Source organism: Cyphellophora attinorum (assembly GCF_001299255.1).
Source record: "Cyphellophora attinorum strain CBS 131958 chromosome Unknown Contig2, whole genome shotgun sequence".
NCBI lineage: Eukaryota > Fungi > Ascomycota > Eurotiomycetes > Chaetothyriales > Cyphellophoraceae > Cyphellophora > Cyphellophora attinorum.
Window position 1 is genome coordinate 1,261,932 of NW_017253230.1, and position 21,128 is coordinate 1,283,059.

At 54.0% G+C, this 21,128-nt stretch overlaps 8 protein-coding genes across 8 annotated transcripts; 4 read left to right on the forward strand and 4 right to left on the reverse strand.

Annotated features, from left to right (window-relative positions):
* Window positions 1-252: 252 nt before the first annotated feature.
* Window positions 253-1,161, forward strand: AB675_2780 (uncharacterized protein; the record flags this gene model as incomplete). Its single annotated transcript, XM_018142778.1, has 1 exon — window positions 253-1,161. The coding sequence occupies one exon, from the start codon at window positions 253-255 to the stop codon at window positions 1,159-1,161; it is 909 nt and encodes a 302-aa protein (XP_018004947.1).
* An 865-nt stretch (window positions 1,162-2,026) lies between these two features.
* On the forward strand, window positions 2,027-2,662 carry AB675_2781 (uncharacterized protein; the record flags this gene model as incomplete). Its single annotated transcript, XM_018142779.1, has 1 exon — window positions 2,027-2,662. The coding sequence occupies one exon, from the start codon at window positions 2,027-2,029 to the stop codon at window positions 2,660-2,662; it is 636 nt and encodes a 211-aa protein (XP_018005142.1).
* A 436-nt stretch (window positions 2,663-3,098) lies between these two features.
* On the reverse strand, window positions 3,099-4,496 carry AB675_2782 (uncharacterized protein; the record flags this gene model as incomplete). The annotated part of the gene is made up of 1 exon (XM_018142780.1): window positions 3,099-4,496. One exon carries the CDS (start codon window positions 4,494-4,496, stop codon window positions 3,099-3,101), a length of 1,398 nt encoding a protein of 465 aa, XP_018005099.1.
* Window positions 4,497-4,999: 503 nt separating this feature from the next.
* Window positions 5,000-6,516, reverse strand: AB675_2783 (uncharacterized protein; the record flags this gene model as incomplete). Its single annotated transcript, XM_018142781.1, has 2 exons — window positions 5,000-6,064; window positions 6,112-6,516. 2 exons carry the CDS (start codon window positions 6,514-6,516, stop codon window positions 5,000-5,002), a joined length of 1,470 nt encoding a protein of 489 aa, XP_018004845.1.
* Window positions 6,517-9,836: 3,320 nt separating this feature from the next.
* Window positions 9,837-11,456, forward strand: AB675_2785 (Benzoate 4-monooxygenase; the record flags this gene model as incomplete). Its single annotated transcript, XM_018142782.1, has 2 exons — window positions 9,837-10,392; window positions 10,459-11,456. The coding sequence occupies 2 exons, from the start codon at window positions 9,837-9,839 to the stop codon at window positions 11,454-11,456; spliced, it is 1,554 nt and encodes a 517-aa protein (XP_018005147.1).
* Window positions 11,457-11,836: 380 nt separating this feature from the next.
* Window positions 11,837-13,117, reverse strand: AB675_2786 (uncharacterized protein; the record flags this gene model as incomplete). Its single annotated transcript, XM_018142783.1, has 2 exons — window positions 11,837-12,831; window positions 12,904-13,117. 2 exons carry the CDS (start codon window positions 13,115-13,117, stop codon window positions 11,837-11,839), a joined length of 1,209 nt encoding a protein of 402 aa, XP_018004801.1.
* A 3,414-nt stretch (window positions 13,118-16,531) lies between these two features.
* AB675_2787 (uncharacterized protein) lies at window positions 16,532-18,625 on the forward strand (the record flags this gene model as incomplete). Its single annotated transcript, XM_018142784.1, has 2 exons — window positions 16,532-17,125; window positions 17,174-18,625. 2 exons carry the CDS (start codon window positions 16,532-16,534, stop codon window positions 18,623-18,625), a joined length of 2,046 nt encoding a protein of 681 aa, XP_018004847.1.
* Window positions 18,626-19,389: 764 nt separating this feature from the next.
* AB675_2788 (uncharacterized protein) lies at window positions 19,390-19,968 on the reverse strand (the record flags this gene model as incomplete). The annotated part of the gene is made up of 1 exon (XM_018142785.1): window positions 19,390-19,968. One exon carries the CDS (start codon window positions 19,966-19,968, stop codon window positions 19,390-19,392), a length of 579 nt encoding a protein of 192 aa, XP_018004948.1.
* Window positions 19,969-21,128: the final 1,160 nt, after the last annotated feature.

Below are 21,128 nucleotides of genomic sequence, written 5' to 3' on the forward strand. Positions count from 1 at the left end.
TAGGTGAGTAGTTTACTGAGGCAGGCTTCCCATGCTGTGGTGACAATCACCCTGTCTGAGCTGCTGAGCCTGTCAGTCACCTGATCTAGTGCCAGGAATGGTGGTCTCCCTGGGTAACTTCCTTCGTCATTTGCGGTGTCTTCTTGGCAGTGAAATGCATGCGTTAACCAGCAGTCCAGGAGCGAATTATTGCTTACAGTCTTCTGACGTTCTATTTTGCTGAATAACTTCTCGCACGCACTATTGACCACAATGCTCGGATACAAGAATACCAGTCCAGCTGAAGTCCTCCAAAGATACAAAGTCTTTGCGATGTACACGATGCTCACCAACACCACCATGAATACATTCGAAACCCTCCAGGGAGCCAAGGTCTCTGCCATGTACGCGACGCTCACCAGCGCCACCACCAATGTATTCGAAGCCCTCCTCGACCCGAAGTTTTCTGCTGCTCAGCTGATGAATTCTTTCGCGTACACCATCGAATGGGTCTGCCTTCTCGACATGCTCTTCATCATCAGCATCGGAGCTTTGTGGCTCATAGTCCTCGGGCCTGGCACCTTCCGAGACCGCGTGCAAGTCGTCATCGCAGCGTTGCGTCGACAAGCGAACGAACTCGGTACATATCATCTCATCATTGGCTACCTCTTCGTATGCGGAATGCCCTTCATGGCTAGAATTTACAGGTCTAGAGGCTCGATGAAGAACCCGTACCTGGATCTGCTCTTGTCAATGTGCTCTATGTTGTGGTTCGGCCTCATGCTTGCCCTCGGTCGACTTTTGCGTGCACCCAAGCGACCTAAGAACAACCTATACGCGCCAAGCCACCACGCATTTCCAGCATTCGCCATCCTCAGCATCACAGGCTCGCCAGCAACCAACGATCTAGTCATGAAGGTAGCGCCAACAGTCCCTGACACCGAAAAAAGAACGCTGCTCATTCAAAATCTCGGTGAAGATGATACAAAGTGTACCGTCTGCCTGGACGAATTCATTGTCGGCGACAGAATTGTGTGGCTTCCCTCCTGCCGGCACGTACTTCATGAGGAATGCTGCAAGAAGTGGTGGAATATACGAATGAGCTGCACCAGATGTGGCGTCCGCTACACCTGGGTGCTACGTCCGAAGGGTGAGATGATGCGGAGGCTCGCATCATCCTGAATACAACAGACCTGGTGATAGGACTCAGTGTGACTTGCTCTCCAGTGAATACCATCTCACCCCGTCAATACCGAGCAGAGCGTCCACATGTTGGAAGCTTGGAGGCATACCAGGCGCGAGCGTTCCAGTACTCGGACGGACTGTTGACCGCCTGCCTGGTTCTGGAGTATATTTCCTTGGTCAACGGGTCGGCGGACACGATTTGTCGAATCAGGTCGACAGGATCGAAAAGTTGCATTCATGACTTCCGGTCAATTCTCACTCTAGATAGTCTGTTCACTGTATGTCCAACGACTCTCAACAGTTGGTCTCAGCATACTAGAATGAGCACCAGCGACTTACGGTTGATGACAGACCAGAGTGCTCCTCATATCGGCGGAAGTGCAAGGATAATCTTCAAACTAGCGTTCCAGTTTGCATATGACATTGGCTGTCGTCCATTCCCTCCTGAGCGAGCCAGCCTCGTTCCTGAATCTTGAGCACCGACGAAAGATCATAAGACGAAAGACCTGCTGACCTTTCCCAGCCTACACAACGATGTATAGTGCTTTCGCGTCCCCTTTGTGGTGTGACAGGCAACCTGCACTAGCTCTGTTGGTGAAGAATTGAGTACAGCGTTGCGACTTCAGAACTGCTGAACGCCAGGTGTTGGGATAGTGCTGCCGTCTCCAGCTATAAGTCGTGTCAACGGTGCTGTCGCCGAGCCATGATGATGCAAGAGCAGCGTGAACAGCTTTCTCTTTCTTGATCCTTTCAACATTCTGCTTTTCTGCACTTCTTCTCCAGATCCAGAACGCCCCAAAAAGCTGCTGCACCCTCACCCTCATCCTCAAGCTCGAACATCACAATACCACACTCTACCACAATGCTCTTCTACGCCACAATCAGCAGCATGGCTGCAGTCCTCCTCGAAGCCATTCTCTCCGTCTCCCAGCTATTCAGCAGCATGGTGTTCACCACCGGCTTCTTCATCGGCATCGCCGTCGCCGTCGCCTCGGGCGCTCTCCTCTTCAAGCTTCAACGTCCTGCAGACGCGGCTCTCGATGAGCAGCAACCGCTGGAACAGGCTCCTGAGCAAGACGAAGAGCAGCAGCCCGTGCCCCCAGCTCCCAATCCACTCCAACCCAACATCTTCGCGCCCGAAAGCCACGTCCTCCCCACATTCGACATCCTGAACATCATCTGGCGGCTCGACGGCAAGGTCGATATGGAACTCGTGCCAGCCTACCCAGACACTGAAGAAGAAGCACAATCTGTGTGGTTCCGTGATCTAGAGCGCGAAGATGTGACGTGTGTTGTCTGCTGGGACTTCTTTCGCCTCTTCGACGACGACGAACCAAACGCGGTTATGCGGCTTCCTTCCTGCAGACACATGTTCCACGAAGAGTGTTGCACAGAGGGGTGGAATAGGGTGATGAGCTGTCCGAGGTGCACGAAGAAGTATGTGTGGATGCCGGCGGAGGAAGGAGAGATGATGGGAAGGCTTTTGGAACAAGCTTGAATGAGAATGATTGGCAGTCCATTCGAGACTCGTAGCAGCTTCGCAAGAGAATGACATGGAGTCCATTCGAAGCACGCTTCGACTTCCGACGGTAATGACCTACCACTGGCTCGAAGCGCAATTAGGCGTGCTGAACAGGATCGATCCCGTAGCGGCCAAATGGTAGTCCGCCAGCCCGAACTCCTAGCAGGACTCTGGAGTCTCCTAACGAAGCCTCTCGATCTCTGGCCGAACCAACACAAGCAGTACGATTGGCAGTATCGACGGCCTCAGCGTTCCCTCCTTAGCGCGCATGGCCAGCAACTTGTTGACTTCGAGCAGCACCTATGAGAGCGCAGTCGTCACAGAGGGTTTGAGTTTGGAGCCACGTCTTGCTGTTCAGGGCAAGCCGCAGCGCTCCTCATGTTCGTAGAAAGTTCGCAAATGATATCAGAGCTCATCCTCCGTTGTCCTGACTCTTCGCCGTCTCCGTGGCCTCGTCGGACACATCCACAGGTGGGATACGGTTGAACTCCCTCGCATACCCCGTCCACACCTCTCCAAAGCGGCTACGCATCAGATCCGCCTGCTCGAAATTCCCAAGTCCTTCATAGATTAGCTTCAACATTTCCAGGAACTCCAAATTGATGAATTTGTCGCTCGCTTCCATGCCCTCCTGTATGTCCGGCGCGAGTGCCACCACCAAGCCATCCCAGTAATACGCAGCAGCTTCATTTGGATGTCCAGCGAGTTGCTCGATCCTTCCGAGCTGGAACAGCGCGCCACGTTGACGCTTCCAATCACGGCGTGACCTGTCACCGTTGGTGAGGTGGAGGACCCGAGTGTTCCACATTTGCGCGCCAGCGAAGTCCTGTTCCCAGAAGCACATATAGGCGCGAGCGTAGGTGAGGCGGATGGTGTCTGGCAGAGACCGGTCGCCTGTGGCCAAGATGCTCTCGATGAGCTGTCCGACCGCCGGTCCTGGGTTGCCGCCAGTCTCGATCGCCAGTGCGCGGAGATCGACCAGGTACTCGAAGAAGGCTGCGGAGAATTGAGTGTTAGTAGCCGAAGCAGTCTTGACGCCTATGCTGAGAAATAAGGATGCGATCTCATTCGACATTCTGTCATCTCTCAGTGCCAGCAGCAGCTCCGACACACGGCTATCGCTGCGGACAGACCTGGCATATCGCGTGAAGTAGTCGAGCGCGACGACTCGGGCACGAGGCATGTGAATCCATTGCGCCTGGGAGAAGTAAGCTGCAAAAAGCACGATGGCTTCCAAGGGCTTTTGCAGAATCAGTGGGGCCAGCTCGCATGCCTTGTTCAGCATCGTGAGTCCAGGAACTTGGCTGCTGTTGACCGAGTTCTTCCGCGTCTGGCTCAGTGCTCGGCGAAACACGTTGAAGCTCTCGCCAATCGACCACCAATCGCCTGCGTCACCGTGGAATTGGCTGTAGTACTGCTCTGTTGCCGTGATGACATACTCGGTTGTCTTCTGGCTGTGGGAGAAGTGGTGGAGTTGTGTGTCGGCTGGGGAGGCATGGAGGTAGAAGCGGACCCCGTTTCTAACAATGGGTCTTCTCAACCGGCTGTCGTGCGAGTCGCTCAACTTATGGCGGTTCAAAAGCAGTAATTTCTGCTTGGCGGTCAAATTCTTGCGTACACCGTGGGCTGTGAGTTTCCTCTTGTAGGTGGGAATGTTGGCATGAAAGTCGTGCTTGCTGGCCATCGTGTCACGGACCTGAGCGAGTGTGTTCTTGTTCAAGTAAAGGTCAATAATCTCAGGCATGAGCTCATCCCACCTCGCTTGCGGTTGGCGTCGGTCTACTTCGGGTGCATGACCTGGTGAATCCATGCTGCGCTGAGCAGCGCGAAGCGTCTTTGTGGACGTCTGCGTTGGTGATATCGGTGAACAATAATAGAGGTCATGGAGGGCGACATCTAGAACAACTCTGCTAGGCGCCTGAGGTGCGATCTTACGGCCTATTTCCGCCTACACCGGTCAGGAAGCGATGCCAACGATAGCGCCTTGAGCGAAGCTTATACCACGCCAAATTTGCGGGACAAGGCACGAACGAGTCGTGTACAATCCGAAACTACGCATGGACTCTTCCCGCTGTCGGCAGCACTGAGTAATCAAGATCGCGTGCCTGCCGTATGCTTTCTATCGTCGACCAGGAAGCTTCGGCTCAACAGTGACCGCGCATCTCGATCGGTGATTTGAGCAAGACTTTATCATTCCAGGTCTACCATGCTGTGAACATCTGGGATGACGATTGTCCATTGATGAGCAGTGGGCACCAACGACGCTCCTGTCAGACAAGGGCAGCTTTTAAAGTGACGGCTTTCGCCCCACGATCATTTGCTCGGTCCTGTGGTTGATTCTCCGGACAGCTCATGACGATACTGAGGCCGAGTCGTGATTGTACCAGACATAGCAACGGAGATGTGCTGTGTCTCGAGCTCGTGGGCTGGATCGGGACTGTTGGTGTATCTCGGGAGCTCTCCTTTGCCGTAGTCGACACTGGCGACGTTCATCTGCGGACGTTGCAGATGCTGTACTTGTTCAATGGCGTGTCGTTTGCGTTGCCTTCGACGACGGAGGAGCCAAAACAGGACCATAGCTACTATCAACGCAACCCCTCCGACAGTGGGTCCGACAATCGTCCCAATTGGAGTGCCTCCCCCTCCGCCCGGCGTGGGCGCGGGCGTGGGCTCTGTATCTGTCGTTGGTTGTTGAGTCGTAGGCTTAGCCGTCGATGTGCCAGAAGAGGTCGAGGTAGTGCTCGATGTGCCTGTCGCGGCCTTTTGTGGCAAGCCCAAGGACTCCCAGTCCGACCAACTGATCCCATCGTATGCCTTATGCATGACACCTTCGTCCCCCTGACTAGACAATGAGAATAAGTCGAGCAGACCTCTTCCTCGAGATATGACTACTGGTGGCGATTGGAACTTCCCACCGAGCTCCTCCCATGCACTGGACCACTCACCATCATAGACGAGGTGGTATAGGCCAGTATCATGACCAATCGTGAAGATATCGACCCGGCCTTCATCCCATGAGACGGCTGCAGGCGGACCGAGGGAAGCGCCTCCAAGCCTTTGCCACGTCGATGCTAATGGCGGGGTCCAGGAGGTGCCATTGTAAGCTTTGTGATATATTGCATAATCCTCTCCTGCTCCAAAAAGCTCTATTCTCCCCGGGGCGGACGAGGTAACCGCAGGATCGCTTGTGAAGACACCAGCCATATCTTGATATTGTGTCTGCCATCCACCACTTCGAGACCAGTAGATTTGAAACATATGGTTGCCACCACCGAGTCCGAAGATGTCAAGTCGTTCGTCAGACCACGGGACGGCGGCCAGATTGCTGACGAATCCTCCGCCATGGTCTTCCCATCGTGGCTGCCAAGTGTTCTCATACTATGATCGTCAGGACTGCCGCAGGGCAAGGTCACATTTTCACTCACCGACTGATGATACATGGGACTGTACACACTGTCATCCGTTGCTCCGGTTCCAAAGACATCGAGTCTGCCTTCGCCCCATGACACGGCTACGGGAGGACCTCTGAATTGTTGGTCATTGAGCGGAGACCATCCATTTTCCCATTGTGCGCCGTTCCAGGAGTTGTGCATCATCCTTTCCGTTTCTCTGTCGATGCCAAACACATCAAGTCGATCCGGACCCCATGAAACGACTGAAGGTGCCACTTCTTTGAAGCTCCCTCCTAAAGAGTCCCAGCCGTCCTGCCAACCAGCAGTAGTCCAAGAATGGTGCCACATTTGAGCACCATCGCCGATCGCAACGAGGTCTATGCGATTCGTCGCCCATGTCGCAGCTGCTAGATACTGCGCGGTGATTGACTGTGCCATCTGTGCGCAGAGAGGGAAGTACGCAGCCAGATATATGCGCAGCCTGAGCTGCGCAACATGGTCGGGATCATGGTGGGTTTATCAGGCTGGCGAGAGAGACCGTGGATCCCATATTGCAGCCCAGAGACGGCCCGCTAGCGGCGGTCCAGACCCGAAGCATGTATGTGTTGGTCATTGATGGGCCTCGCCTAAGAGAGAGCTACCAAAAGTTCGCTTGGCAACCAGGCAACTAGCACTGCTGGCGCCCTGTTTGTATGGTTGCGTGGTGCCCAAATCCACCCCGTTCAAGCCATTGACTTGGTGCTGGGACGGACGCTTAGGCATGACGGCGAATTAGTACCGCTGGGCACTCATGATACTAGTACTTTAGCAGCGAAGGTAGGATCAGTAGTCATGTCGTCAAGACCAATCTCGAGGTGTTTGGGCGAGCAGATGATTTCGTGAATCCCATGTTGGCTAGAACAGGACTGGGAGGATTTTATCTGTTTGAGCAGGCAGGATTAGGATTTTCTGGCAGAACAGCCCTTTCCTTGAACTTAACCTCCATCTTTCGTCGGAAGGCATAGTGGCTGCTGGTTCAGAGGAAGAACTGGCAAGTGATAGTCAGAAGCGAAGCAGGCACTGTCGTCAAGTTCCTCCGGAGTTAGGCGCCTATTGCCTACGCCTCCGAACGCCTCCAACGCGTACCCCGCGACTGCCAAAAAGTGTCAGTCTTACTACTGAGCGAACACTCAGGAGTCAGGTCACACTTGTCCACGCTCGCCAGCGAGATCACGCTAGGTCAAACCCGCCAGCGGCTCGCATCATGCGTCCTCTGGGTTCAATGCGGCGGCTGCAAAGGTCGCAAGCCTTCCAGCACCAGACAAGCCAAAAGGGTACCAAGAACTCCTTCAGCAGACGGTCACAGCAGATGATCCTGCGGAGCAGAAGGCGGAGAATCTGGTGGCATACGCTAGCGCTTTGCTCACACCTCCTCCTGCTATCGGCATCATTGCTACTCGGCCTCTCCTTTCCCAGCTCATCACTTCATTATCGGAAGCACCGTCAGAAGTCCAAATCCAGGTTGGAACAGCGTTGACCGAACTCCTACAGTCTCAGATCGCATCGTTCGAAGAGCAAGATGCTGCGGTGAGAAATATATTGGCAGATGCACACGAGAAGGAGGAGGACTGGACTGCTGCTGCAAAAGCGTTACAAGGCATCCACCTGGACACTACACAGCGACAGGTTCCTGACGTGGACAAGGTGCAGATCTGGATTCGTATTGTGAGATGCTTCCTCGAAGACGACGATACTGTGTCCGCCGAGACGGCCCTCAACCGCATCAAGAACTCAAACGCTGCTATCCCTGTCCTCCAGTCACGGCCAGATCTTCAGCTGTACTACGAGCTCTCGCAAGCACGCATTCTCGACGCCAGACGCGACTTCCTCAATGCCTCTACTGCCTACTACACCGTCTCGAACAGATCCTCCGTCGACGAAGCCGACCGTCTACAGGCGCTCTCCGCTGCAATTCGCACTGCCATTCTCGCACCCGCCGGTCCGCCTCGAAGTCGTACCCTAGGAAGATTATACAAGGATGAGCGGTCGGCTGAGGTTCTGGAGCACGGCATGCTAGAGAGCATGTTCCTAGACAGACTCCTTGCGCCCGCTGACGTGGAGACCTTCGCCTCGCATCTGGCTGCTCATCAAGTAGCAAAGACCGCGGATGGTAGCACCGTCTTGGACAAGGCTGTTCTGGAGCACAACCTCATTGCGGCAAGCCGCCTGTACGAGAACATATCCACTGAATCGCTGGCTCGACTGCTAGGTCTGAAAGACGGCAAGGACGATACTGCCGCCGAGAAGGCAGAGGACTATGCTGCTAGAATGGTCGAGCAAGGCCGACTGAAGGCACAGATAGATCAGATTGCTGGCGTCATCACGTTCGAAGGTGTACCTGGAATGCTCCTACAAGGCCCAGATCGCGAGCTACGACGATGGGACGCTGGAGTACAGAGCGTAGTAGAGGCCGTCGAGCGGTGTGCTACTGCCGTCAGTGAGAGCTATCCGGTGAGTAATTTTATTGCTACTTCGTCAGTACCGACTGACAATCGGCAGGAATTGGCTCAGCAGGCTGTCCACTGAACTCCGTGGACAAGATTCTGTCTCGCTATTCAATGAACCTGTGTGCTACATCCGGCATGTCAAACGGCGCAATTTGACTCACAGGGGCCGCCCTGTGGGTAGAATGGTCGGTTGGGATGATTTCAGAGAATGCTGTCGATTTGACACATGAGGGGCGCCCTGAGGATGCCAAGGAGTATTTTTGCGATGCAAACAGAGCTTATGATTTAACATGACAGGGCGGGCTCTGACGTTCGATGCGGAGCGCGTTGTCATACGGCGGCCACTGTTGCCCAGGCACAAACACCAAACAGCCACTGCCGCCCATGGCAGCAAGCCGACATAAGAGTCGTGCCAAGGACCGAGATCTGGGGAAAGCACCAGTTTTGACCCCAAGTTCTCTCGGTGCAGCATCCGACGATCCTCTCCTCATATGCCTCCCTTCGGCTTCTTCAGCCAATTAAGTGGGGGCTTAAAGCTCACTTCCTGCTGAGCCGAGCGGCTTACAATCGCGGAATGAGCTGTTGGCTTCGACCACAGAAATCGCGGGGTATAATTCGACGCAGCCACCAAAGATCAAGACTTCCTCTGGGCTTGCACATACCTGTAGTGCTGTCAGAATGGGCGACCTTCATAGGTGCCCACAATTACCATTATCCAGTCAGCAGCTCACAGTCAGCCAACACGCAATTCCGAGTCTGTTCGCCTTCTGTGCTTCCCGTGCTCGACTTCCGTCATTTTTGCCGCGGCCGATTCGTATGACCGTCTCATCCATTGATGCGTGTATATCGGCCAACATTATGTCACACTCTGAATGCTTCAGTCTTATAACTCTGCTAACTTCCTTACTCCGAGTCCTATGATCTCGCCAATTCTTACACTCGAGTCAGCATTGCACTATAGTGCAAAACTAAAGCCAAAGCAGGCTGCTGCCAGGTCTCCGTTGCTACGATACAAAGCCCCGTGAGCCGCGAGCACGACATTACACTCGGAGACGCCTCACTAAGGATCTCAAACAGCTACGTCCAGCACGATACTTGAGCAGCGCCTCAGTCAAGCAGTGCTCTATACCAGTCACCCATTACAGTTCTGAGGTCACCAGCGCCGAAAAAGGCCATCACCTCTGGACCACCGACTCCAACAACCATAAAAAGCTTGGATACAGTGTCCAACTTGGACCGGGCCAAACACCAAGTCGATCACTCATCACCACCATGATCCTCTCCCCAGCCCTCCTCCTATCCCCGTACACCCCTCTCATCCTCCTCATCCTCTACTACCTCCTCCCCTACCTCCGCAACACCTCCCTCTCCAGCATTCCCGGCCCCCTCCCCGCCAAATTCACCCGCCTCTGGCTCTTCTACCAAGCCCGCCACGGCCGCCGCTATCTCGCCGTCGACGAAGCCCACAAAAAGTACGGCAAATTCGTGCGCATCCAACCAACCCACGTCTCCGTTGCCGACGAGTCCGCCATCAACATCATCTACGGCCATGGCAACGGCTTTCTCAAGGCGGAGTACTATGACGCGTTTGTGAGCATAAAGCGCGGATTGTTCAACACAAGGGATCGCGCCGAGCATACTAGGAAGCGGAAGGTTGTGAGCCATACGTTTAGCGCCAAATCGATCGGGCAGTTTGAGAAGTATATCCATGCGAATTTGGAGTTGTTCGTTGAGAAGTGGACTGGGCTGAGTGAGCAAGCTGAGGGGGGTGAGAAGAAGGGGTGGGCGAGTTTGGATGCGTTGAATTGGTTTAATTACTTGGCTTTCGGTGAGTCGACTGAGCCTTGGAAGCAGCCGAGCCATTTGGGCAATACGTTCACTGACCTTGCTCTAGACATCATCGGAGATTTGGCTTTCGGCGCTCCATTCGGGATGCTCGAAAAGGGCCGAGATTACGCAGAGGTTCGAATGACACCCACGTCTCCTATCAAAACCGCCCCGGCAATCCAAGTCCTCAACCGCCGCGGCGAAGTCTCCGGCACACTAGGCTGCCTCCCGCAACTCAAACCCTACGCAAAATACCTCCCTGACCCATTCTTCAGCCAAGGCATTGAAGCAGTCCAAAACCTCGCCGGCATCGCCATCGCTCGCGTCGGGCAACGCCTCGAACAACCCGACATCGGCCGCACCGACCTTCTCGCACGGCTAATGGAAGGCAAGGACGCGGAAGGAAACAAGCTGGGGCGGGAGGAGTTGACGGCGGAAGCCCTAACGCAGTTGATCGCGGGCAGCGATACGACGTCCAACACGAGTTGTGCGTTGCTTTATTGGTGTGTGCGCACACCAGGCGTTATCGAAAAGCTGCAGAAGGAGTTGGATGAGGCGATGCCGGAGCAGGGCGTTCCCAGCTACGATCAGGTGAAGGATCTGCCTTATGTCCAGAACGTGATTCAGGAGACGATGCGCATCCACAGTACCTCCTCCCTCGGCCTGCCTCGTCTGGTCCCGGGACTCAGCCCTGAAAACCCAGACCCCAAGGGCGTGGATATCCTAGGAAAACACTTTCCCCCCGGAACCACACTAAGCGTACCAGCATACACGATTCACCACAGCAAGGACATCTGGGGCCAGGATGCGGATGAGTTCAGGCCCGAGCGGTGGGAGGAAGGGAAATTGACGCAACGCCAGAGGGATGCGTTTGTGCCGTTTAGCTATGGGCCGCGGGCGTGTGTGGGGAGGAATGTGGCGGAGATGGAGCTGAAGTGTATTGTGGGGACTGTATTTAGAAACTTTGAGATTAGGGATGAGCATCGTGGGGAGATGGAGACTCGGGAGGGGTTTTTGAGGAAGCCATTGGGGTTTGATGTTGGGATTCGGAGGCGGAAGGAGTGAGGGTGGGGAGTGGCATTGTGTGGAGGGCTCTCTGGATTGTGAAGATGCGGACTGGTGTCGAGATTCGGAAGCTGGAGTTCGAGCTCGGGCAGGCTTTCTGGGTACCAAGGGGCGTTGACGCAACCGGTTGACTGGGTATATTTGTTGTGAGCGAGGCTACGTGTGCGAAACACGAGTCCAATTTACTTGCCTTGGATAAAATCCACGATTTCGACATGTGATTCCAGGCTTGACTGAAAGGACTCCTGTGCTTGAGTGTTTTTGGATTGAGATCTACGGAGCGCAGCTATGGTCCAATTCGAGGTCCAAGCTATTCGCAGCACCGACCAGTGTAGCGGAACTGAGCAGCACACTCAGCCCATGAAACCCTTGCTAGACGATCAATCAAGGTAGATCAGCCTCCCATCATTGTTACTTATCCTCTCATCCAATCGAATCCAGCTCCGCGACCACCCACCCCTCCCGTCGCCCAGCTCTGCCTCCAGCACCCTTCCACCGTCCTTGAGCTCCGTGTTCCTCGCACTCGCGCCAAAATTACCTCCTCGCGACCATTGCAGCGTACCACAATTGTTCGTAAGCACGCTATTCAGATCAATCTGGCTGCGGCGTGCAGAGCCCTGAATCGGACTACAGTCCGCGACCAGCGTAGTGCGATGCTCTAAGTATACGTTAGAGCTTGAAGCGGAGAAGTTTCCGCGCAGGACAGCCCCTGCAGCAACGTACTTTTGTTTGTGCTTGTGTTTCTTCTTTGAAGGGTCGGAATCGGAGCTGCTGCTTGATGACGAGGATGATGAGGAGTCACGGCGGCCACCGTGGGAGTACTTCTTGTCTTTCTTGTGCTTCTTGTCCTTCTTGTCGCCTTTGTGCTTCTTCTTCAGAGCGTCTTCGGCCAGAGAGCCAGTGATAGCACCGCCTACAGCGCCGAGGAAGCCGTGGTTGACTTTGTGGCCGGCAAAGCCGCCGACTGCTGCTCCGCCGATGGCGCCTAGGATGCCTCTATCGCCAGGATTCGCGGCTGGATCATCAGGATCAACAGGATAATTGCTTGCTGGCGGGTAGGCTGCTGCTTGGCTGCCAAACTGGCGCTGGTCTTGGGTTCCATAGGCTGGAGGGTTCTGATACTGGCTGCTTCCGTGGTCAGTTGAGTCGTCGTTCAAGGAGAGATCGCCAAACTTTTGCGTGTAGTTTTGGTCCCACTGTCCAGCCTGTGCTTGGCTTTGACCACCATACTGACGATTGTCATAGGTCTGAGCATGGTCTTGACCGTAGCCCGAGATCGGAGTGGGTCTTTGTGCGTCGTAGCTTTGATAGCCATATTGTCCGCCACTGGTCGTGTTGTCGTAGCCATGGTAGCCACTCGACTCGTTTGAATATCCTGTCGACTGATTCTGGGCATCATAACTTTGGTAATTCGAACCGCTCCCTGTATTGCCATAGCCTTGCGTACCGGAATCATAGCCACCGTAGCCTTGCTGTTGGCTGTACGGTTGTGCGGACCCAGGATATGGACTTTGTTGGGCGCTCGAGTTGGGCGTGTATGTGGTTGGAGGCGGAGAAAAAGGTTGTTGGCCTGAAGATTGGTGATTGTTGTAGTCTTGGCCATACCCCTGCTGGTGATTGCCACTGCCGCTGCCTCCACCGTAGTAGTCGTTGGCGGACATTGTGATGTTCCGGTCGGTCTCCCCCTAATATCTCACACTTCGGACACCGTTCCTGAATTGATAGCGCGTTCGATCAAGTTCACTGCGATGGCGATTGCGATTTCACGATAAGGCGCGTCGAAGGCAGGAAACGGTCGAACACATCAACCAGTTGGACACAAGGGGTTTTTGTGAGAAGTATCGAGGCAGTCAGCCGCAAGGCAGACACAATTCATTCACTTGAGGCGGTGTGCGATGAGGTGGCGCAATAATGTGGCTGTGCGGAAACCGAATCCGAGCCAAAGCTCCAAATGACACAGCACCAACGATCCTTCGCTTTAAGCTTCAACTCAGCTGTTGATGAGTATCACAACGAACTTCGCAGAGTGAAAAGGAGGAACCGTGCAAGGCACATCACCCGTTGGACAGCTGCACTGGTCCAACGAGAGCGGAAAGGCCTGCCCGGGAGGCAGCTGGCTGCATGAGGATTTCGCTTCGCGGAATAGCTATCCTTCTGGAATATGGTTCACTCATGCTCGTTCCCACGACCACTTCGTGGCCTAGTCAGTCCGGACAATAGCACGAGGGCTGATTTAGCATCGTAACGCGCATAGTACTCACAGACGCGGATGGCTGCTTGCATCCATCGGAGCACAAATCCAATCTGTGCTGAGCTCAATTCTGAGCTTCTGGAAACAGTTCTGACGGTTGCACTACAGACCATTGTCTGAATGAAGGGAAGCCACTCGGACGCTCGGAGGCCTCGGAGTCCTTTAAAGCGAAGGAACAAGGTATGGGAAACATGGCCGGGGTGGCCGAGTATTAAAGAGCATGATTGCGAGACACGAAGTACCCCACTCTGATGGTACAGTCTAGAATTACTAGTATGGTTATCGTCTATATCGTCAAACATATTCTTCATCAGCTTCGTGCGGCAGAATCTGTGCCTGTTACCTCTCGCGTCCGCTGAAATAAAAAAGATGCTCGTCCTTGAATGCTGGTAAACCGTTCCACGGTGCATGCTTACACAAGTCTTCGATGCATGAATGTGGGTACAATGCAGGCAGTCTGGGCCTGAACTTGCTACTATATCGAGCTGTAGTCCGCAGTTATTTCTCGGTGGATTATGCGGAGAGAATTGACGTCAATTGTGACACTCTGTAGAAAAATATTAGCATGTGCCGAAATACCTGTGTATGGATTTGGACAACTTACAGCTTGCTGTTCCGGGCTCATAATGTTGGCGCTTGCTAATAATTTGATGGACCGTTGCTCAGTTGCTTGTCGGATGAGTATCAGAGCCGCCGACCTGCCCATGACGGCCTCCACCATCTCAGGTTCATCCGAAGTGCTTGTTACTCGCTTCACTGCGCCTTTGTCGTCTGATGAAACGAAGAAGCAATTCCCGAGTACCTGATAGCTGATACCCTCCAGTGATGGAAAGCGGTCTAGATTTTGTCCTGGAACAACATCCCCGCGCAAAGATATACGTCGCACCAGTTTGGCGAAATCCACAGGTATCACAGATACAAGCTGGGCAAAGTTGATGTAGTCGCTAAATACAAGAATCGACCGTTGGGCGAGCGTCGGCCAGGCTTCCTTGTATATTTGCTTATTCACATGCACAAGTCCTGGGAGTCTTCGGTCTGCTGGTCGATACGGCCCTCCTATCGACCTCTTCAACCTGCTATCGCATACATGAATATGCTGATCTTCGAAGGCATAATTGTATATGAGTTCCCGGATTTCAGGCGGACACCGTAGCAGCATCATGGCTGTCGATCTCATCAAGATAGTTGTGTTGTCGTGGAAACGGAGGAATGGGAGGAGGTTGGTCGTGGTGGAAGAAGTCGGGTGGCTGGTGTAGTGCTGCCTTTCCCACCCACCGGTATAAGAAGGATCTTGCTCACACCCATGACTGAACATTTAGCCCTCCGCAAGGACATCTAGAGTCCATGCGTCGTCCAAATCCGGTCATGATCCAAGTGCTATTTTGGTGGGGTAGCACAGGCGGGAGGCTTCAAGGGCCGCGTTGACGGGCTCAAGGGTACGTTGCAGCGAATGATTGGATTCGGAACTCACCCGCATGTACTTTTTAAGGTCGACAATGGCATTGCAGATGATCGACTATCGCATTCTTTCCCGAGTATGCCTGCCATACCGGACCTATGAAGCTCGTGCAGGACTGCGTTCTGTGCTCCCGAAGGTGAAAATCTTTTTGGAATGATCATAGAGTTGGATGCAGGCACACATTGGCAGGGTCTTTCTGGCGGACATATCCTGCTATCAGTAGCTTGTGGCGCGATCGACCGTTGTAGACTATGCAGGTGCGTCCAGTGACAAAGCCCTAAGGAAGATAGACCAGGTACTTGCCAGGAACAAACTCGACGCCGACCTCTCAGGTGTGGGCTATCAAGCGCTTCCGCGAGTATGTATCTCCAAGAAGTCTAGCGTGATGGCTCAAGCACGACTGTCTTAGAATTTTTGCATGAAGAGTCCGTATGCAACCGACGCCTCATTGGTCGACGAAGTCCGTGAAGGGGCGTTGGAAAAGGAGGCAAACCGATTGATCAAGAGAGACCTTTGCGTGCCACCGTACTCAGCTTCTCGCATTCCGGTTCCTGCCAAGCCGCATTTGCGACTTCATCCCCTGAAAATGGTCGCTTTCGCTGCCTCGATTCCTTCTAGCGATTATCAAGCAATTGCCGGGATCGCTTCACAGATGCGCGGACCGCCTTTTGCAACAGCCCGCTCGTGCTTGTTTTTCGGTCGCCGCCGGTGAGTCGTCTTGGCGGACGTAGGATCGGCACATGCTGCCCGCTGCGGGTCATCACATCCATGAAACCGCTAGCGTCACACGCCGAGAAACCTCGAACACTTCCTCCTGAATAAGACCCCCTTATACCACTTTGGCGAACTCCCCATGTGTTGACCTCTTACCAACCTGAAGACCACAGCGTCGCGCCTTCTGTTTGGGCTCTCGTCTCTCCTGTTTGGGGCAGCAATACCAAGACATTTGCCGAACCTCTTGTCAACGGTGCTGGCCTGCTTTCGACCGTCTTGGCCACGAACATGCATTTTGCGGCTCCTCAATGTCATCACAACGTTGTTTGAACTGTTCAAGGATCTTGACCTCATCGCTCCGGCAGTCTTGCTCGCCGAGCTAGGAGAACCTCCTAGTCAATCTATCGCAGAGCCTTCAGTCGCAGGTAAGTCCAGGGTTCGCGGTACCAGAGATAAGTCTAGAAATCACTTCCCTCAAAAGTCCCGGATCTTCCGTTCTTATTCTGTATTTGTCTTCTGCACGACTCTTCCAAGACTTCGTCGCTCATTCATTTCTCTCGTGAGCGCGAGTCGCCATTCCCTTCGAGGACACCTTCCTCCGCACTCTTTTAACGATTTAATATATTGTGTAACCTTCTCTAATCATCCGCGATGCCGGCTCTTCGCTCTTTAACAACAGTCACCCTTCTTTCAGCTTGCCTGGCGCAAGCATGGGCCGGACCCGCCTACAACAGACGAACCGCTCCAGAGGAAACGCCAGCAGCCGTAGAAGCGCCACCTCCGGAGAGCACAACACCTACCGACTCAGCAACAGCACCTCCTCTCGCAGAAGCCACACCACCTCCAGCAAGTGAGACAGCTGTATTGCCTCCCGCCGACGCCGTAACACCTCCTGTAGACTGGACACCACCACCTGCATGGACGCCACCAGCAGCTTGGGTACCACCGCCAGCGTGGACACCGCCAGCCGCATACTGTCCACCACCGGAGTGGACTCCGCCGGCCGCATACGTGCCTCCGCCAGCGTGGACGCCACCAGCCGCATATACCCCCGTAGCTCCTGCAGAATGCCCTCCCGCGTCAGAATGCCCACCTCCCGTGACCGCCACAGAAACAGTCCATATGACCGAGACTGTTCATATGACTATAACGGAGCCTACACACATCACCGTAACCGAAGCCGTCCCTGTGACCGAAGTCCAGCAATTGACAGTCACACTTCCGCCAATGATTGAAACCGTTCATGTGAGCAAGCAGCAGTACCGACATCATGCAATTACTGACAACCATTAGATGACATTAACGGAAGTTCAGCCTGTTACCATGACCGAGGTCCAACATGTGACCATGACTGAGGTTCAACAACTCACAGTGACCGAAATTATGATTCACAACCTTACGGCCACTCTTACGGCCACCATGACCGAGGTTCAGCCAGTGACGATGACTGAAGTCCAACAACTCACTATGACGGAAGTCATGCACGTTACCATGACCGAAGTGCAGCAGTTGACTGTGACCGAAATTCAACAGCTCACCGCAACAGCGACAGCTACCGAAGTTCAGCAACTGACAGCAACCGAAGTGCAACAAATCACAGCAACCGAAGTCCAGCAACTGACTGCTACCGAGGTGCAACAAATCACCGCGACCGAAGTCCAACAATTGACTGCCACCGAAGTACAGCAACTCACCGCCACCGAGACCGCAGTTCAGCAAATCACGAGCGTCCAACAACTTACCGTCACCGAAACAATGCAAGTGACAGTCCCGCAACACATCACGATTACAGAGCAGCAAGTCGACCAAATCACCATCACCGAATGGTCGTCACCAACCACCATTACTGTGTCAGCATGCAGTACGCCCGTCGCAGGCATCGAAATGCCACCACCGCCTCCGGCGTATACGCCTCCACCAATGATGCATACTACGCCACGATATATGCCAGTCTCACCTGTTACAGGCGGATACGTGCCACCACCACCGCCGCCTGCTCCCACCATGTGGGCGGACACCATGATGGCCCATCCACCTCCCAAGATGCACGACACCAGCATGGCCCCACCCATGATGCATACGACTGCCGCACCCACAATGGTGGCCGCGCATCAGATGCCGCCTGCTCCTCCTGGAGTCTTCACTGGCAGCATGGTCCACACCATGATCGGCCACATCATGCCGGGACTCGCTCAACTCCCAAAGGGTGATCCTGCGATCATCCCGCCCTTCACTGCGCCGAAGCCGCCGATGATGCCACCTGCGCCGATGCCCACAGCAGGCCAGTTCTTTGACGCGAGCAACAGTACTATGGCGACCGCGACGATGACGACTGAGACTGCAAGCACCGCTACAAGTGTGGCTGCGGAGAGCACTGTCTCTGTTGACACCGCCACTGCGACTGCCACGGAGCCCGCTGCTTCAGACACAGCTACCGCGACTGCTTCGTCATCCGCGTCGTCGACAACCACAACGTCCTCAACAACGTCCGCTGCAGCGTCAGAAACTCCAGCAGCGGGCCTCCCACCCGTAGAAGCCGGGAAGGCAGCTACCGATGCCGCGGCCCCTCCAGCCGTCACGCCGGCAGCGCAAGTCGATGCACCCGCAGAGACAGTCATTGACGTGAGCTCGCTGACGATGGCGAACAGTGGTGTTCTGGGCGTTGGGCTGAAGCAGAGAGACGCTGTGGTCAGGAGGAGGGGGGAAGGGAAGAGGAGGTGGGCTGTGCCCAGTGGAGGTTACTGAACACCTCTGCAATGGTGCGACTAGACGAGATTAAATTAGAGATTCTACCTGTCTTTACTGTCTGAGGTTTGAGGACCGCTTTTGATGCAGGAGAGCAAAAGAGAATGGAAGGGAATTGACCAGGGATGTCGACTAAAACGTATTGCAGCAAGCGTTCGAAATGGGGGATATACCACGGGAGACATGGGGTCTTGCGAAGAATATTGCTGCAGGTCGATGCCTGGACACTTGAGTATCTAGATAAGAATAGTTTGAAATGCTCACATGAATGAGAAAGTGAGCTTTCAGTACAACGCTTGTTTGCAAGTGACATGGAAGTGAAGTGAAGTTGCCTGAATCACCGAAAGAAATACAAAGGGAGCCTGCCCTTTGTGAATAAAATCCCAGCCTCTGTCTGTTCAGTGTGTTTTGGGCGTCTCATGAGCGGCAGATGAGTGTCGGATGCACAACACAGCTTCCTCTGGAAGGCTTTTGCTGATGAGGAAAGGGGCGTGGGAGAACGTCCTGAGGGAAAGAGGTAGAAGCGTGGCGTCAGATTTTGGCTGGGTCGCTCCTTGCTCAGATTAGGAGAGATTGGTTGGCAGTAGCGGAAGTTGTATACTGCTGAGGGTGCACATTGAGACGACTAGGGAACTCACACGGGCTCCCACCATCGTCTGGTCGACCTCTGCGATACTCAGCTCTATGCCTGGGGATGCGCTTGGGCCGTTTGGTGATCGCGGTCGCTGCGGAAGCACAGGCGGTGGCGTATCTCGCTGCGCATATTACTCATACGCACCTTCACGAGCATCGCGAAGCTCCTCTTGTAGCTTGTCTACTTTGACCCAGCCTTTTTCGTCATCGTAGCGTTCTACGCTGTCGGTTCGTGTCTGGTTGTCTCCCTTCTTAATGTCAACGCCTCTGAATAAGTCACGGTTAAGCCAATGCACCGGAGCATATATGGCGAGGGAAATGGCGATCATCATAAGAGTGATAACCTTGTTTCGATCAGATGGGCTCCGGTATCCAGTCCACTGGAATAGCCCAAACAGTCCAATGCCGATGACAAGGCCAACGAGTGCCGCGTTCAGTAGATATCGGGGCAAGGAGACAGACGACTTTATCGCCGCGATCGAGCTTTCCAGACGTGCCTGCCAGTAAACCCTGACGGCAGCGGACTTCTCTCTCGTCGCAATTGCGGCAGAATTAGCCCGGTCTGACTGGCTTTCGTTTGCTTTAGTACCACCAGTAGCTTCTTCTTCTTCCGTACGTTCGATATGATAGGGAAGAGGACGGCCCCTGTTCAGCCACGATCTGATCTCTGAAGCACCATTGAGCATGTCCAGCGTTTGGGATTGGCGCATTGCTGTCATAGATGCGAAGACGCTCAGTAGTACGCTAAAGTAAATGCATACAGGTGCTGAGCAGTGGACGTTTTTCATATTTGGTATTTGCAATGCCATACCGCCGATGCTCGTGAACATGGAACCCTGAGAACAGACGGTAAGCAGGTTCTTTTTCGAGGTAGCCCATGGCGGAACTTCATGACTTACTGCGACAGATATGGCAGTGTAATGCTCCAGGTTTGATTGTTTCCAGGCCAATACCTGTTCGTCTGACCACGTGTTGGCATTCCATTGCAGTTGCTGCGACTCTTTCGTTTCAGCAGCCGGCCCGAAGTAGAAGAACCACCCGAAGCGAACGAGTCGGTAGTATGCACCGGAATTGATGAAGAGTTGCACAGTAGCTAAAAGAAAACATCCCGCCGAGAAGAGCTGAATAGCTGCAAGATGGACTGGATTGGCAGCTCTGAATACAGGTACGGAAATGCTGGATGCACCGATAACAACAACATGACCGTGACAAGTCGATGATGATAGTCTTAAACAACGTAGAGCCTATTGTCGAGTGCCAGTGTGAGGCTGAAGCTGGAGTTGTAAGAGCAAAGGATCGGCATCGCCTTGCAGCGGACATGCATCTTGACGAACGTGATTTCGATTTGAACCTGGCGAGGCAGATCTCAGAAAGCCCCTGGACTGTGCAGTGTATGAGTGTTTCGACAGGGCAGCCGACCAATAGTGGTGCTGCCAATACGCAGGGAAGACTGCAGTATGGTCCGTGCTTGGCGCAAGCAAGGGAGTGCTGCTGTGTGTACTCCTCTGTGATTGGAGACTGAAGCCTGTCAGTACTGCGACTTGTACGCTATGCCGTTGCTGATGGCGTAGACCCGGTTTCCAGGACAGTCAGAGTATCTAAAAGGCGCATCCCGGTCTGTGTGTATTGGATTTCCCTGCATCGACATTTCGGGACGTCCAGAACAGCACAGCCGATCGATTGATGTGAGGTTGGGCTGCGTAGAAAGCTCAAAAGATCCAGGCCTCGCTGGGGACGCCCAAAGAAACTCAAGAACATCCAAAGCAGAGACACCGAAGACAGCGGGACATGGCAGCTCTCGAGCGAAGAGCCGAGCTAGTCATCCAGGCGTGCTCGTTTTGGAGCAAGGTCAAGAACAGGGTGGTCGATA